This window comes from the organism of the source record quoted next, unplaced genomic scaffold (assembly GCF_019419815.1).
Source record: "Pyrus x bretschneideri cultivar Hongxiangsu unplaced genomic scaffold, Pyrus_bretschneideri_v1 Contig28, whole genome shotgun sequence".
Lineage (NCBI taxonomy): Eukaryota > Viridiplantae > Streptophyta > Magnoliopsida > Rosales > Rosaceae > Pyrus > Pyrus x bretschneideri.
Genome location: NW_025999590.1, coordinates 1,421,788 through 1,438,030, shown reverse-complemented (window position 1 = coordinate 1,438,030; position 16,243 = coordinate 1,421,788). Strand labels below are relative to the sequence as shown.

Sequence of the window (16,243 nt, the reverse complement as noted above, 5' to 3'; positions counted from 1 at the left end):
AATTTCAAATTTCGTATTTGGTATCAGACGAAATTTGTACCTATGTAAAGTTCAATGATCACATTTTTCCGTGTCAATAATTTAAAATTGTCTAAATAAAAGTTACGCGTTTTGAATTTTAAAATTGACTACTTGATTAAGTTATATAGATTGAACAGAAAAACATTTCAGACATAAGTATAAATCTTAAACTTTGTATTCTTATCCCCAATGAGGAAAGTTTAAAATAGTTAAGTTTTATTTCTTGATAAACAAGTACTGTAAAAAAGAAACACTGCCCTTATCAATTAACCTAATTAAGTAAGCTTTGAAATAGTTATTCCTCAACACAAACCAAAACATTTAGAAGGTTCTAGAGCTTTGAGATAAACAAAATAAAATAATTAATTTTTGCTTCTTGTGTGAAATGAGAAGATATCATCTTCGGATCTCTCTCATCAAAGCCACCAAGTTCACTTATTTGAATCCTTAAAATTTGATCTAACGGTTACAAACAGGTGACCCTTAAAAGTTATAATAATTTTAGCAGTTGGATTAAATTTCAAAAGTCTAAATAAGTGAACTTAATGACTTTGATAGAAGAGATCCGGATTTTTCCTCGCCTGAAATTTGTTAATAAAGTCTTGCATCTTTCTAGATCTTAATAAAATAATCTTCCACTGAGAATTGCTTTGCTGGATCACTTTATTATTATAATACTTTCAAATTTTATTAAATTATAAAGTTTATAAAGCAAACAAGATAATAACTACTGATACCAATAATAAAAGAATGAATTATCATATTTATGTGATAATTTAAGGCTAAATACAATATAATATTGACAAGTGGGAGAAGAAAGTTCATGCAAATTTGAGAAACGAGACAGCAGGCCCCAGTTCTCTCTAGAAAGTTCCTTTCCACGGCCTTAAATATAACTCGTTCTCTCTCCTCCACATCACAAAGAAAGTACACTCCAAAATATCTTTGGGATTCGGAGAGGATCCTTTCTCTCAGAAAGCTCTCAAATTTCACTACAAAACTCGAATTCGGCAACCCAAATTCCAGAAATCGCATCAAATCCGAAAACCCAATTCTCAAAATCCTCTTCCAAAAGTAAAAATCCTGTCTTTTGGTACTGAGGTTACTAATAATTTGTGGGAACCGTTAACCATGGATGGAGTGGTGGTGAAGGAGGAGGAGACAAGCTTCCCGCCGCAGCCAGTGGAGGGGCTGCACGAGGTGGGTCCGCCGCCGTTTCTCACTAAGACGTTTGAAATGGTGGAGGATCCTTCCACGGACGCCATTGTTTCCTGGACCAGAGCTCGCAACAGCTTCGTTGTGTGGGACTCTCACAAGTTCTCCACCACTCTCCTTACTCGCTACTTCAAGCACAGTAACTTCTCCAGCTTCATTCGTCAACTCAATACTTACGTAAGTACTTTAAAACCTTGATTTTTCTTGCATTGTTCTTCATATTCAATTACTTGTTCAACTTGCCTGTGGATTCTCATGGGTGTTCTCTGCATGGTTGGAAATTAGTTCAAATTCCATCTCATATTTTCTAAAAAAATTGTCTGCCTGCTAATTTTCTTAACAATTGTTTTGGTTTAGTTAAGAATTACTCAAATTGTTCCTTTGTTGGATTACTTTACATCCTTATCGGGGAAATATCAAGGCTTGCTCATCAACTGAATGCATGCAGGGTTTCAGAAAGGTTGATTCGGACCGATGGGAATTCGCCAACAAAGGGTTTCTAGGAGGGCAGAGGCATTTGCTGAAGACCATCAAGAGGAGGAGACATGTCTCACAGAGTATGCAACAAGAAGGTGGAGGAGGAGATTGTGTTAAATTGGGGCAGTACGGAGTAGAAACCGAGCTTGAAAGACTGAAAAGAGACCGAAACGTTTTGATGACGGAGCTTGTGAAGTTGAGGCAGCAGCAACATAATTCAAGGGAGCAAGTCATGGTAATGGAAGGCCGGTTGCTGGCCACGGAGAAAAAACAGCAGCAGATGACCAATTTCCTTGCCCAAGCACTCAATAGTCCATCTTTTCTCCAGCACCTTGCTGAGAAGAATGCTAAGAATAGAAAGTTGCACGGTATTGAAATTGGTCGAAAACGCAGACTGGCTGCTAGTCCCAGTCTTGAGAATCTGCAAGAAGCGCCTGTAATCGATGTCGAAGACTACTCGGCAAACCAGGATCAGGGAGAGTTGGCAAATATGGAGCCGGATATTGAGAACTTTCTCTCAACTGCTGCATTGGACAACAAAGCGAGCAGTGGTATCAAGGACCCTAATCCGAGTTTAGTATCCACAAGTACTACTGGAGGCCACTTGGATTCTGTTAGTGAGACTATATGGGAGGAGCTGTGGAGTGATGACCTCATTGGTGGCAACCCGGAGGAGGAAGCTGTCGTGGTGGGCGATGAATCAGAAATCGACGTTGAGGTGGATGATTTGGTTGCAGAGCCGGCTGATTGGGGTAAGGACTTGCAAGAGCTTCTTGATGAAATGGGTTATCAGACCCAACCCAAGCCGTGACGACGATAACGAAAGTGTCTGATGATGATGAAGTGCAACGTGTGCTAGTTGTCCCCTACAACTCCGTTCCTATATCTATATATTGGTATATTGATTCAAGAACTTGGCTTTCATTTACTAATTGGTATGTATGTTTGTTGATTTGCTGTAAGCGATAAATAATGCAACGATCGGTGACGTGCAGAAGGGAATGGTGAATGTTGCAGAGGGCCCAACACGAATGCTGCTGTTTCTTTGTATCCTTTGAATGATTTTGCTTAATTTGAATGATTGCTGCTTCCTGCTTGTACTTTTTGAATGTGTGTTTCTTTGTATCCAATGGTCTTGATTTTCTGTTTCTTCTTTCCTGCATTGCAGGCGGAGGAGTCATCGGAGACTGGTGAAGGGTTTCGATCCTTGAAGCTTATGCTTTAATTTGATGTAGCTTTAGATCGATGTAGCCTGTGTAGATAGCAGTTAGCAGTTATCAACTTAATTTTGTTGATGGATGATTAGCGTTAATTTGTTTCCTTTTAATTTTGTTGTTTAGTCTAATGTAATGCTTTGTTTTTCTATATGAACTAGTATTTATGAAATTATGAAGAACTGTGTTTTCACTGATTACCTTATGTATATTTCATATGTAAAATCATACACGTTTTATGTAATTCGAGTGGTTTATGTGTTGTTTTAGGATGGAACTTGGAACTTCAAGTTTCATTACCACACAACGACATCCTTGTACGTTTATATTGTTTGGACATGGGGCCTTTCGTATGCATTGGTAGAATAATATTCCTCACAAGGACAAAAAACACTCACTGATTTTGAACAAAAGAAAACTCTCACTAATTAATATGGAGAAACCTCCGTTTCTTTGTTGTTTTTTTTTATACTTCTAGAAAACCTCGATGATACGAGAGGAATTGGGAAATTTGGAAAACTAATTAAATTTTGGACCCTAAATAGAATTCTAGCCACCATTTTAAATTTATGATAATTATAACCAAAAGTTGAGTTGATATGAAAGTACTAATACACACCTCAAATAAAACTTTCTCAAAAAAACCAAAAAAAAAAAGAAAAAATGTCATCCATGGAAATTAAACAAAGCAAGATTCAATTAAAATCAGGAGATTCGAAGTAGAATTGAATAAGTTCGAAGCCACCCGTGCTCCTTGAAGTTCCTTAAACAACCCAAAACCCCAATTCAATCATAGACAAAAACAAAATCCAAAGTTCAACCTTTGGAGAAAATGAAAGAAAAAGAGGTAGGGAACATCTTATTTTCGGCTTTTCACCAACAATTTGGTTCTGGAGCTGATCTTAGAGGTGGAGGTCCCAATTGAGGGGCTAAGATGTTAAGGAAGGGCAGCGGACACTGAAGTGAGCGAAGGCCTTGTTGTAAGCTTGGTGGTGCAAGTGCTCGAACTCAAGGATTACATCGTCGTAATTGAAAATCAGAAATTGGAAAGTAGAGGAGGAAGTTAACTGAGACTGAGGCTGAGAGTTGTCTTCATATGGAGGAGGTCAAAAATATTTTGGGGGTTCGAAACTAAACGAAAGTTGTGTGTGAGAGTATAAAAGAGGAAGAAGAGGAGGAAGAGAGAGGGATCGTGCTGCACGCCATGGCTGGCTGTACTTGGGTTAGGTTTATGTGGTTTTGGATTATCGTCTAGAAAGGACAAAGATGGCGGTAAAAGATAGATGAGCCTTTTGTTTTTTGGTTTTTTTTTTTTTTTTTGTTTAGAAAACTTTATTTTAAGGGTGTATTAGTATTTTCATATCACCTTTTGGTTATAATTATATTTAGGGTCCGAAATTTGGTTATTTTTTTCAAATTTCCCTAAGGAATTTTATTGATATTGAAAAAAAAAATGTACACCTAATCAGGATACATAAACTTAACTCTTAATAATACAAGAAAAAAGGATAAAAAACAGATGGTGGGTTCGAATTCCATTGGTGACTAATTTAACATCTAATCTAACAAAATTTATCGTTTAACCCAAAAAAAAAAAAAAAAAAAAAAAACCTTAATGTGATAACCCGTCCCTACATTTACAATTTTATAAATGTTAGAAATGTGGTTTTACAAAAATACCCTTGAGACAAGGATTTTGACTTTCGTTGACATTCGGTTAGGGAGATGTAGGACTCACTCTTTTGATGTATTCTTGAAGTACTTGGCGATACGAACCCGTAGGAGCAAGCAAATTTCAATTTGGAGCTAAAACGAAGATTTTACAAAACACGGAACAATTAGGACATTTTAGTAAATTTCTTGCGTTTGAGATATTTTTACAAAGTGGACCACTCTAGCGTTGCCATGTGGCACCACCCTACCTCATCACTAACACACTCTCTCTCCCCTGGATCTCACACTCTTAGTTCTCTTTCCCTCTCTCTTCCTCTCGTCTATTTCTCTCAATTCTCAACTCTCTCTCTCTGGGACTCTCTTTCCCAGTGATACCCATACCCAGATGTTCCCACCGTGACACCTCGGCGACAGCGCTGCATCATCACCACCTTCGCGAACTTTCCTCTACCGTTCCTCGTCTCGGTGCACCCCAAAAAGCCCCAAGAAATGATCTCAGCGAGTGTCGAGGCTCTCGATCCAAGATCTGGCCAGCTACTGTCGTTCCATGGCAAACCACAGGTACCACTTTCTTTTTCTCACCTCCGCCTTTATTTTGATACCTAGATCGGAGCCTAAGGTGATGCTTGGGCGTTGACTGGAGCATGGAAGGATTCAACCTCTTTCTTCAGTGATCACAAGCAGATCAGGCCTTCGGACCGTTGGTGACTCGGGCCCTTGGTCCAATACTTGGCTAGGCTATTAAACCCAAGCCCATTAGACTTAAGCCCTAAACCTAATCCATCTAGAAGCCAAGCCTAACCCGTGGCTTTTTAAACCCAAGGACCTGGGTCGGGCCTCAAGCCCACTAAACCCTAAACCTGAGTTTTAAACCCTAAACCTAATGGGCTTCAAACCCACTAAACCCTTTGGGCCTTAGAACCCAAGCCCAAGAACTTAGGGCCTCCTGCCTATTGACCCGGTCCAACCCAAACTCGGTTTGACCCAGTTGACCCAAACCAGTTTGACCCGACCCGTTTGATCGACCCAACCCCGTCCGACCGTTGACCGTTGACTTTGACTTTTTGGGTTTTCGTCCGAGACCCCTCCTAGGCTATTTTCGAAGTCATGTATCCATTTATGACGTCCGTTTTTAGAAATTCAATCGTCTGAGTAAAGTTTTATTAATTGTACCCTTTTATGTGCTTAGGTGCAATTATTATTGGAGATTTCAACTTCCTAGCTTGAATGGTTGAAACTTCACAAGTATATGTGAGTGGGCAGTTTGCTTTATACCTATACTTATTGATAGTTTCCCTAAATGCGTATTTACTTCTACGCTTATATTGCCAAGTATCGTTATTGTGATATTAAATGTGATAAATGCTGCTATATGGTTGAGATATTACTGTTATGACATTCATACATATCTGTACATGCTCATCTTGCTGCACCGGTGTTGTACTCTCCCCAGGACCAGGACCATTCTGTCACGTGTATGTTCACATCACACTGTTCGCTCGCCTTGGATTCAAGTTAGGTGCCAGTCCCATCGTACAATTTGCATTAGGCAATTGTGACTCTTATGTGACGTGCTTCTGCACGAGCCTTCATGTAATTGTAGTATTAGAGCGTATTGATTACACCCAGTCATGTTCGTGTCAGAGATTATCTATTCAAACTCGTGTGTCAGCTTAGATGGATGAGCACTTAGTTATACTTGATTATCACATAATTATATTACCGTGGCATTGATATATCATGACTTGGCATATTTCTGGTTGTATTGTTATTGAATTGTTGTTTACATACTTACGTAGTATGTTTTAAGGAAATTATACTTATTTTACAGCGAGGGGTTACTATGTTCGAAAATAAAGGTTTTCTTAAAAACGTTGTTTTGTTGACCCACTCAACTTTGTTTTTTGCTCCTCCAGGTTTAGTAGCTGTGCTTACTTGTAAACGAGGTTTCTGGCAAATCTCAGGAGATGGTTATCTTCAGTGGTATAACTCTCATTCTATTTTCTATACTATCTTATGCTCTGATATCACGTGTGAATTGGGTTCAATCCTGCTCACCCGTGCACTCTTTAGTTTGGGCACTTTTAGGTTTAAAATTATTCACATCCTTTTCCCCACTACACTACACTTTATGGTTTCGTCACCCTCCATGTGTCGGCCAATACAACTCAATTCGGAGTCCAAGTGGACATTTCGGGTTAGGGTGTGTCACTTAATAATACAAGAAAAAAGCATAAAAAATACATGGTAATGTTCTTAATGTCAGAAAATAGTGTCAGGCTTAGATCGGAGAGTAGGCTTTCACCATTGTCTGCCCTTCTGTTTGGGTGCTCTTCCCATTCTCTCTTATTTGTGCGGACACGGTTAAGCCACGTCAACATTTTATATTCCTATTGTTTTTTGTCTTATTATCTCTATAAAAAAAAATCTATATAAAATATTAACATGGCTTAACCGTAACCGCACAAAATAAAAGGGGATGAAAAGGGTACCAAACAGGAGGAGACAATCTGCCTCCTTCACGAAAAAAGACAATTGTGTGCGGCAGCTCACCGCGGGCAATGATTCAGTGAAAACCAACGAACGTACCACTTGTTAGTCAGCCAACAAGAACGAAGAGCTCGCAATCAGACTTCTTTCCTTCAAATTTTCTTTCTAAAATTATACGACTTTCGATGTTTCAATTCTCAGTGTCATTCTGGGTGGGGATGCTTCAGACTTTTTCGGCTCTTCAACCTCAAACTTTGGGTGGGAGGCAATAGAAGGATGGCTGCTTCTGTCAGTGGAGGAGCCTCTAGTGCTTTCGGTAGAGTAGGGTACGTGTGGCCCTGTGGGTGACCATATGAATTTCTGCTGTCGCTTACCTTGCGTATGGGGATCTTTGGAAAGTCATGGGTGCACTTACAGATTTCTTCAAGTCTTCCATCGATGATTGGGTGAAAGATACTCAAATGAACGAACTTATTTGAAAGTTGGGGACTTGGAACTTTTGAGATCACCATCCACTATGAAAGTTTTGATGACATGACAGCAACGATCTGTATGCAGAGAATATACAAATATTGCTAGTTCTGTGAAAACGAATCAGAGAGGAATCTCAACGTCGCCTGTGGCGTTGCGAAGAGAGGTACGGAATCTCTTCCACTATTGGTTCTCAGTTTTCAGGAATGTAATCATTTGTAAGGCACGACAGAAAAACAATCATCTTGATTGCGACAAGGATCAACTATCAACGGCGTAGCAGTTGCTTCAGGTTAGTAGTGGGAACCCCCGAATATTCCATCACCAGTCTATATATTAAACCAACCTGAGCTCAGCTCCCTTGAAGAATTAGATTCAAGAGACTGAGAGAATGATAGGCAGCATTGAACTGTTGTTTACCATCTTCATGGTGTTGGCAATACTGGGAGGAGTTTTGGGGTATTTGTACTGGCCCTACTGGGGAATGAGAAGGCTACCTGGCCCACCTACTATCCCTCTGGTAGGACACATTCCCTTGATGGCAAAGTATGGTCCTGATGTATTCTCGGTTCTTGCCAAAGAGTATGGCCCTATTTTCAGGTTAGTAGCGTTATGCGTGTGTACGTTTGATTATGCATAATTTGTCTGTTTTTCCCCGAATTTTTTCCAAAGAAATTTGACAACAAGTGCGAGATTGCATACAGGATTAGGTCAGTTGTCCAGGACAATATGTCAGATCCCTTATACTCAAGTTCAAATCCCCATTATTCATAAATTAATAGAGTAGTTTATAATACAATATCGTTTTGTTAAAAAGAAACGAGACTTCAAATTAGTGCCATTTAGGTCATGCTACATTTGATCCACTGTTTTCTAAATTATAAACTTACCAACTGTTTGTGACATCTTTTCATCTGGACAGTAGATTGTGCAAAAATTACTTTTTTGCTTCCCTTTTTGTGTGCCTTTTGGTATCGTTTGGTATGCAGACGGGACTGAATGGGATGGGACGGGACGGAACGGAACGGAGCAGCAGCAAAGATGCCCTCAGATGGAAACAAGGAGGAAGAAGAAGGAGACGGAGAGGTTATAATTTTGTGTTCCACGGATGTGGAACGAGTCGTTCTAGGGAGGTGAGGTGGAACGAAAATTCATCCAAAACTCGTTCTGTGGAACAGCTTGTTCCACCCGTTTTAGGCACACCAAACGTGGGACGGGACGGAACAGAGTGGGACAAGGCATTATGTCCCACGTTTGGTGCGCCTAAAACGGGTGGAACAAGCTGTTCCACAAGACGAGTTTTGGGTGAATTTTCGTTCCACCTCACCTCCCTAGAACAACTCGTTCCACATCCGTGGAACACAAAATTAAAACCTCTCCGTCTCCTTCTTCTTCCTCCTTGTTTCCATCCGAGGGCATCTTTGCTCCCACTCCGTTCCATTCCGTCCTGTCCAGTCCCGTCCAGTCCCGTCCCATTCCGTTCCATCCCGTCCCGTCTGCATACCAAACGATACCTTTAGTATGGTTGAAATGAAGGACCTTAGTTAAAAATTAGATCTGGTGATAAATCTAACGTTGCAATTATGTGTTACCTTGATTTATAATATGCTAAGGTAAGTCACTTATGTATGCGCGTAACTCATCTCTTAAGTTTTTGGTAACACATCCTGGCAGGTTTCATATAGGTAGACAACCACTCGTAATTGTAGCAGATGCAGAGCTTTGTAGGGAAGTTGGAATAAAGAAATTCAAAGACATTAAGAACAGAAGCATTCCATCTCCCCTTGCAGCTTCCCCTCTCCATCAGAAGGGTCTCTTTTTAACCAGGTATATTTTTTGTATGTTATATTGTTATAAAATGACTTGGAACATCTACCCACGGACCACGGTTAAAGTTATAGTAGACGTGTGTTAGGTCAATTAGTCAAGACATTAGGTTCACTTCTTTTACGTTTAAGTTCGAATCTCTCTTCATGTTGATTATAGTAATGAAGATTAAAGAACATCTGATGGAATTTGAGCATGCTGCAGGGATGCAAGATGGGCTACGATGCGAAACACTATATTGTCAATGTATCAACCATCACACTTAGCCAGTCTTGTGCCTACAATGCAGTCATTTGTTGAATGTGCAACTCAAAAACTTGCCTCCACAGCGGAAGTAGAAGAAGATATTACCTTTTCCGACATCTCCCTTCAATTGGCTACGGATGTAATAGGACAAACTGCATTTGGTGTCAACTTTGGCCTTTCTAAACCACAATCCATCGGCAAGTCAATGGAAAAGATTGATGGAAAATACAACAATGACAATGAAGTCTCGGACTTCCTCAACCAACACATATATTCCACAGCACAACTTAAGCTGGACTTTTCGGGTTCCTTATCGATCATACTAGGACTACTTGTCCCCATACTCCAGTGGCCGTTTTGGCAGATGTTGAAGAGAATTCCTGGCACTATGGACAGAAAAATCGAACGTAGTAACTGGCATTTGACTAGCCGGCTTGATGCGGTTGTGGAAAAGAGAATGAAAGACAGCGGACGAGGTTCAAAAGACTTCTTGTCACTCATACTGAATGCAAGGGAGTCGGGGAGGGTTTCGAAAAATATTTTCGCACAGGATTACATTAGTGCACTTGCTTATGAGCATCTCCTTGCCGGGTCGACCACCACAGCATTCACATTGTCTTCAGTTGTCTACTTGGTTGCTGGACATCCCGAAGTTGAAAAAAAGTTGCTGGCAGAGATCGATGGATTTGGACAGCCAGATCAGATGCCAACTGCTAGTGATCTCCAACACAACTTTCCTTATCTTGATCAGGCAAGGCTTCTCAAATTTCAATGTTGCATTTGAGGAAGCTTCCTCATTAGTTGGTTTACATGTTGGTTTTTCGAATGCAGGTTGTTAAAGAGGCAATGAGGTTTTACATGGTTTCCCCATTAGTTGCAAGAGAAACATCTAAAGAAACTGAAATAGGCGGCTATCTTCTACCGAAGGTATTGCTCTGCTTCTGCTAAGGACCTCATTGAAGAAATGTCTTTTTGTCTGTGATTTGAAAGTGGTTTGTGTATATGTTGGATTAATTCGTCTTGTTTTTGAGGAGCAGGGGACTTGGGTTTGGTTAGCCCTCGGAGTTTTAGCGAAAGATCAAAAGAACTTCCCAGAGCCAGAAAAGTTCAGGCCAGAGAGGTTTGATCCAAGTTGCAAAGAAGAGAAACAAAGGCATCCATATGCCTTTTTACCGTTTGGACTCGGGCCTCGAACCTGCATTGGTCAGAAATTTGCCGTGCAAGAAATAAAGCTTGCACTGATTCACTTATACCGGAAGTATGTGTTCCAGCACTCTCCATTTATGGAGGTGCCTCTGCAGCTTGAATATGGCATTGTTCTCAAGTTCAAGAATGGCGTCAAGCTTCGAGTCATAAAGCGGACATGATGCAAGAATCATTCTTCCACTCGCCCGATCAGACCTTATAATACTTATCACTCACTTAAGAAGGCAACTGAAAGATTAGATATACAGAATGTATTAGCCATCTTCGATGTAGATTATGTGATATAAATCTTCAATTTGAATCTAAATTTGCTAGAGACCAATGCACTGCAAGAAAGCCCGCGATGAGTTCAATGATCCATCGCATTAGATATACAGAATGTATTAGCCATCTTCGATGTAGATTATGTGATATAAATCATCAATTTGAATATAAATTTCCTAGAGACCAATGCATTGCAAGAAAGCCCGCGATGAGTTCAATGATCCATCGCATTTGAATTATGTAAATATTCGATTCCACATATTCATAAATTAACTATGTTCAAATGAAAACTGAACTCTTCTACTCCTAGCACACACTTAAAATTACACATTCTAAAAAATAGGGAACAGGGAACAACTAGCTGTTGATCTTCTCAATCAAAATGAACTTAACCCAGCTGATTGTATGATCGAGGCGCCCCTTTCACCTCAGTTTCAAAGAGTTCTTATCCAACCGCGTTGGCATGCCGAGCGGCTTGGAGAAGTTGGCTGAAAATGGCTCAGAACCAGCACTACTTTTTGAATCCCCATTAGAGAATGCCCCAGACCTCTTGAGGAATTGAAACTCGTCCATGGATTGCCTTTGAGTTCTTTGAGACAGATAACTCTGTGGTTTCTGCTTCAACTTCGTTGACTCAGTCAGGTTCATGTAACTCGGCTTATAGTTGCAGCCGTCATCTGTTCTATCTGATGCCAATCCGGTGTTCCCAGAAACTGGCGGTGTGGATGTGCACAGTGAAGATGAAGCAGAGCTCTCATCATATCGGAATTCGGAACTTGGGCTCGAAGATGAGCGAGTAGCTTGCCCAACGTGAGGAGGCTTTGCAGAAATCCTAGTGGTGACATTGTTCTTCCTGACTTTAACGGAGCATGGTTCTGAAGATTTCGAATGTTGTTTGCCCATGAAAGGGTCTGCACAGCTCTTTGGAGGCGGTGTGATCTCAGAAGAGTCATTGTGTGACTCTTCCATCAGCCTAGTCTCCCACGGCTTCGCTGACATCCAACGTTCTAACCAACTCCATCCCCAACTGTTCTTGTCAAATTCATTGTTCTTACTGAGAGAGTACACTGAGGACCTGGTACGAGAATTCGAATTCGAATCTGGGGTTGATTTCCATTGCTGAGAAGACAAAAAGAAACACAATCTTGCTTATATCAGTAATGTGAAGAGAAAGGCACTTAGTTTAACAGACAAACTACAAGGAGGTTCCCGACGAAGTTAATTTCCGTGTTTTATTACCTTCTGAGCAAGTGCATAAGCAATTGCTCTCTCCCTCTTGAATGCTCCTTCTTGCCTCATTTGAATCTTTGCTTTAACATCATCTATTGTTCCCTTGCTATCACACCACCCTTCCTGCAATTATTTGTCTATTTTTAGTACTTATTAAAAAACATAAATTCGAAAAAGCCGCTTTAAAGTTCAAACCAAGAATATTTTCTTCTGTGACGATATTCAAATGAAAGCAAAGAACTTTAAAAGCTCAAGTTACCTCAGCTTCTTTTAAGAGATCGGCCTGGGTGCGACGTTCATTGATCATGTTCTGCACAGCTTGTCCCTCCATGGACATTCGCACACGACGAGCTCTCACACGAGCCTGAACTCGAACAAGAGCTTGCATGCACCTCAGTGTCACAGCAGCCTGCTTCCTCACTTGCCGGCCCCGAACCAGAGCTTGCAGCCTCACTATTCCTCTCAAGGCCTTCAAAGCCCTTCTCGCCTGCAAATCAGTTTCCCCATACAAAAAGCTTCAAACTTTCATCAATAGCAGCCAAATCCTTAAAAATTAAGCCCAATAGGCAGCTAGGCATTTTATCAAACAGACTGTATTGAGCAACTTCAACACTAACTATGTGCTTATTTCAAAAGCTCTGCTAATCAAAAGCTACAATTATAACAGAAAAGCACTTTCTTACATCGACAAGCAGGTTGTTCAAATTAAGACACTATGATCTACGGCCTGTGAGTGCAGATTTAAAAAACAAATTAAATAAATATTGAGAGAAAGTGATTTTTTTTACTACCAAGAAGCCTCGGAAAGCAGTTTGGATTCTGATAGCAGCCCATTCCTGCCTCACAACCCTGAAATCCTTCGGCGGAGCTCGAACCACCGCAGCCACTGCTGCATTATAAACATCCGCCCCTCTCGGAGAATCCGACCCCTCCGATCCCGCCCTGTAATTAACTTTGAAACCCTTCCAAGTAGACCCTAAATCCCCTGAAGAACTCCTCCACAGCTTCCATTTCTTGCTCTTCCCACTCACCTTCAAACAAATCAAACCCAGAAAAAAAAAGTTCAGAAATTCATAAACCCAGCACAAATAATTAAAAAATAAACTGGAAATATGGTAAAGATCGAAGCTTTACCGGGTCGTCCTTGTCGGATTTTTTCATCCCGATCAGAGCCTTGACCCATTTACCAGAAGCACCCATTTGAGCAAAAAAAAATTTGCTTCAGCAGAAAAACAAGCAAAAACAGAGGTTTGCAGCGTGGATTTATGGAACTTCAAGGTGGATTTATGAATCTTCCTGATGGATTAATGAAACTACCGGGTGGATTAGTGAAACTTCCGGGTGGATTTATGAAACTCAAAGCTTTTGGGACGTGGGTGATTTGCTTTGTTTTGTAGGGCTTATTTTTTGGTCCCAAAAAACAGAGCCGTTTCGATATTTGAAATTCAAAACAATAAGGGACAAATTGGGAAGCAAATGGCGCTCGACTCTTTGGGGGAAGGTGCAGTTTTTGCCCCCGTGGGGGGAGGAATTTACGAAATTGAACCCCCACTAGGGCCACTGCTTTTTCTGGGGAAAAACGACCGGAGGCCACGACGGCACGACCCCGTTTTGTCAGTACATTAAAAGTTACATAAAGTACGAAAAGCAAACCGACAGAAGATCCTCCTGGATTGGATGGTCTTCTGTCGCAGTCAGATGGTTAATTGTGTTTGTGGGACCACCTGTGGCTAATGGGATTTGGCCACGTGCAATGTGACCGCGTGTTTTGATGAATCATATTTGGTTTTGTGGTTTTCACCAACAAAATCCAAGAACCAAAAATGGACGATCAAAGTGAAGATTTAATGATTTACTGCTAAAAAGATGAGACCAGCTTTGATGGAGTCATTTGAAATGTTTGGAAGCTTTAGGGGTGCTTTCAGAAAAAGATGTTTGAGTTGTCACATTCGTCCGTTGCTTAAAATTTTGAATTTAATGTAACAAGATAGTCATAAATGATAATTCGATTTGATGACTTTTGTTTGAAGCCCTGTTTTTAAAATGTTATGAAATACAAACGGCATGTCACAAGTAGGTTTCGGATGCATTGGAAGCTTGATGCATCATATGAAATGACTTACTTTGAAACATGAAAAAACATGTCACATGTACTTTTATTCTATTATAGGAAATCGAATTACGAATTTATCTTAATTTTAACTTATCATCTCACACTCTTTCACTACTTGAACTAACTTAAAAAATGAATTACGTATTACTTTTTTGTGAGAAGAAATTCAACTAAAAATGAGCGTTGCGTATAATCAATAACATTTCTAAATATCAGAAAAGGCTTTTACCGTTAAGGTCATCTCATCAACTGTATTTGAATCTGGGCTGGTACAGTGAAGTGCTTTTGGGAAAGAAAGAAGCATTTATTTAGAGAAAAGTGCTTTTCTTTTGTTATCCATTTTACTAATCGATTTCGACCTGGAGGTTTCCCAACCAGACAAATGCCAAGCGGACCACTTAATGTTTTTGTCAGTCGTTGACATCGAGGTTCCACACTCTTGTCTCTCCTTCCTTCTTCCCACCAAGATTTCAAATTTCCAGGTTTTTTTCTTAACTTTCTGAATAAATTAATCTACTTTTGAAAAGAGAAAAAAAATAAAAATTTTAATGAAAAATTTTCGATACTATTTATTTTAACGAAAAATTATATTTTTATACTAAAAAATCAATCATGATATTATTCACTTTATCATTTATTTTATCATTTTTATTAAAACTCAAAATTTTCAAGTTATTTTTATTAATTTTTTTAAAAAAAAAATCTCCTTTCTTGTTCTTCAAAAGGAAAATTCCACATTGGATTCCTTCTTTTCTGTTTTAAAACTTTTCAGACAATTCCTTATTTCTTTCTCGAATAAATCTGCTTTTTTTCTGCTTTTGGAATAAATACATGGAGATGGAGTTAAAGTATGAATATGGTCATCTACCTAATACTTTGTCTTCTGTATTTCTCATCCAAATAAATAAGCGGGAAAGTAAGTCATCTCTGTTTTCTCAGAGAAATCAGATATCTACCACATAAAACTCAGAGAAAGGGAGCTGAGGAATCTGTTTTCTCATCATTCATAAATACAGTGTGAGGGGGAAACATCGTAACGACATGGCATTATTGGTACCAAATTATAAATTTGTACGTTATGTATCATATAACTTAGTAGAGCTATGGTATTTTTTTTTTTTTTTTAGTGTTTCTCCACTTATATTATGACACGTGATGTATCTGCTCGTGTTCCAGTTATACTAAAACAAATGTCGGTACGTGAGTATATTTATAGCTTCTTAGACAGAAAACCTTAGCTAAACAACACTAAAAAGATTGAAAATCCTAGTGATATTGGGATTCAAATAATGATAAATTCAGCCGCAGATAAAAAGTTTAGGAGGGTAGGCTATCCCATCCTTAGGGCAAAGAAAAACAAATTTAGGGCTAACTTGGTATTGCTGTGCTTTTTAAAAAAAAACTGTTTCTACTGTGCTTTGAAAATAAACAGATGTAAAATAAAGTAGTTGAGTGTTTGGTAAACTTTTTTTTATAAAAGTACTTTTAAGTGTAAGGGTGTTTGGTAAACTTTTATATAAAGTTGTTGTGACTATGTCAAATGACAAAAATGAGTATGATATTAAATGTAAAATAAAAATAATTTTATTTATATTTGACAAAAAATAAAGAATAATAATTTTATTTATTAATACTCTCTCTAGAGTCTTCCTCCTTTATTTTCTCTATCTGCATCGACTAAATTTTTCCAAAAACCAAAAAAATCTCTCTAGAAGTCTCCACCACTACCCCAATTTTCTCAGTTTTTATTTTTTCTACTCCATCTTCTTCTTTTTTATTTTCCTCTCCATGGATT

General features: G+C 39.3%; 3 protein-coding genes across 6 annotated transcripts; 2 read left to right on the top strand and 1 right to left on the bottom strand.

Annotated features, from left to right (window-relative positions):
• The first annotated feature begins 934 nt into the window (after positions 1-934).
• On the top strand, positions 935-3,127 carry LOC125468001 (heat shock factor protein HSF30-like). Of its 4 annotated transcripts, none has more exons than XR_007259864.1 (3): positions 935-1,413; positions 1,685-2,609; positions 2,882-3,127. XR_007259864.1 is itself a non-coding variant. In XM_048588263.1 (2 exons), exons 1-2 carry the CDS (start codon positions 1,153-1,155, stop codon positions 2,522-2,524), a joined length of 1,101 nt encoding a protein of 366 aa, XP_048444220.1. In that variant the 5' UTR covers positions 935-1,152; the 3' UTR covers positions 2,525-3,127. The 4 variants fall into 4 exon arrangements, 1 of the variants encoding a protein (XP_048444220.1); XR_007259862.1 differs by having other exon boundaries at positions 2,712-3,127; XR_007259861.1 differs by having other exon boundaries at positions 2,709-3,127.
• A 4,196-nt stretch (positions 3,128-7,323) lies between these two features.
• Positions 7,324-11,147, top strand: LOC103952281 (cytochrome P450 711A1-like). The gene is made up of 5 exons (XM_048588244.1): positions 7,324-8,162; positions 9,237-9,389; positions 9,594-10,386; positions 10,467-10,562; positions 10,673-11,147. Exons 1-5 carry the CDS (start codon positions 7,954-7,956, stop codon positions 11,000-11,002), a joined length of 1,581 nt encoding a protein of 526 aa, XP_048444201.1. The 5' UTR covers positions 7,324-7,953; the 3' UTR covers positions 11,003-11,147.
• Positions 11,148-11,296: 149 nt separating this feature from the next.
• Positions 11,297-13,803, bottom strand: LOC125479174 (protein IQ-DOMAIN 6-like). The gene is made up of 5 exons (XM_048588245.1): positions 13,470-13,803; positions 13,127-13,366; positions 12,595-12,822; positions 12,345-12,458; positions 11,297-12,224 (listed from the first exon to the last, which is right to left on the bottom strand). Exons 1-5 carry the CDS (start codon positions 13,533-13,535, stop codon positions 11,529-11,531), a joined length of 1,344 nt encoding a protein of 447 aa, XP_048444202.1. The 5' UTR covers positions 13,536-13,803; the 3' UTR covers positions 11,297-11,528.
• Between the last annotated feature and the right edge of the window lie 2,440 nt (positions 13,804-16,243).

Coding starts and splice junctions, on each gene's coding strand:
- LOC125468001 (XM_048588263.1), top strand. CDS start 1,153: ATGGATGGAGTGGTGGTGAAGGAGGAGGAGACAAGCTTCCCGCCGCAG. Junction 1,414..1,684: donor TTCGTCAACTCAATACTTAC/GTAAGTACTTTA, acceptor GAATGCATGCAG/GGTTTCAGAAAGGTTGATTC.
- LOC125479174 (XM_048588245.1), bottom strand. CDS start 13,535: ATGGGTGCTTCTGGTAAATGGGTCAAGGCTCTGATCGGGATGAAAAAA. Junction 13,367..13,469: donor AATCCGACAAGGACGACCCG/GTAAAGCTTCGA, acceptor ATTTGTTTGAAG/GTGAGTGGGAAGAGCAAGAA. Junction 12,823..13,126: donor CTGCTTTCCGAGGCTTCTTG/GTAGTAAAAAAA, acceptor ACTGATTTGCAG/GCGAGAAGGGCTTTGAAGGC.
- LOC103952281 (XM_048588244.1), top strand. CDS start 7,954: ATGATAGGCAGCATTGAACTGTTGTTTACCATCTTCATGGTGTTGGCA. Junction 8,163..9,236: donor GAGTATGGCCCTATTTTCAG/GTTAGTAGCGTT, acceptor ACATCCTGGCAG/GTTTCATATAGGTAGACAAC. Junction 10,563..10,672: donor GCGGCTATCTTCTACCGAAG/GTATTGCTCTGC, acceptor TTTGAGGAGCAG/GGGACTTGGGTTTGGTTAGC.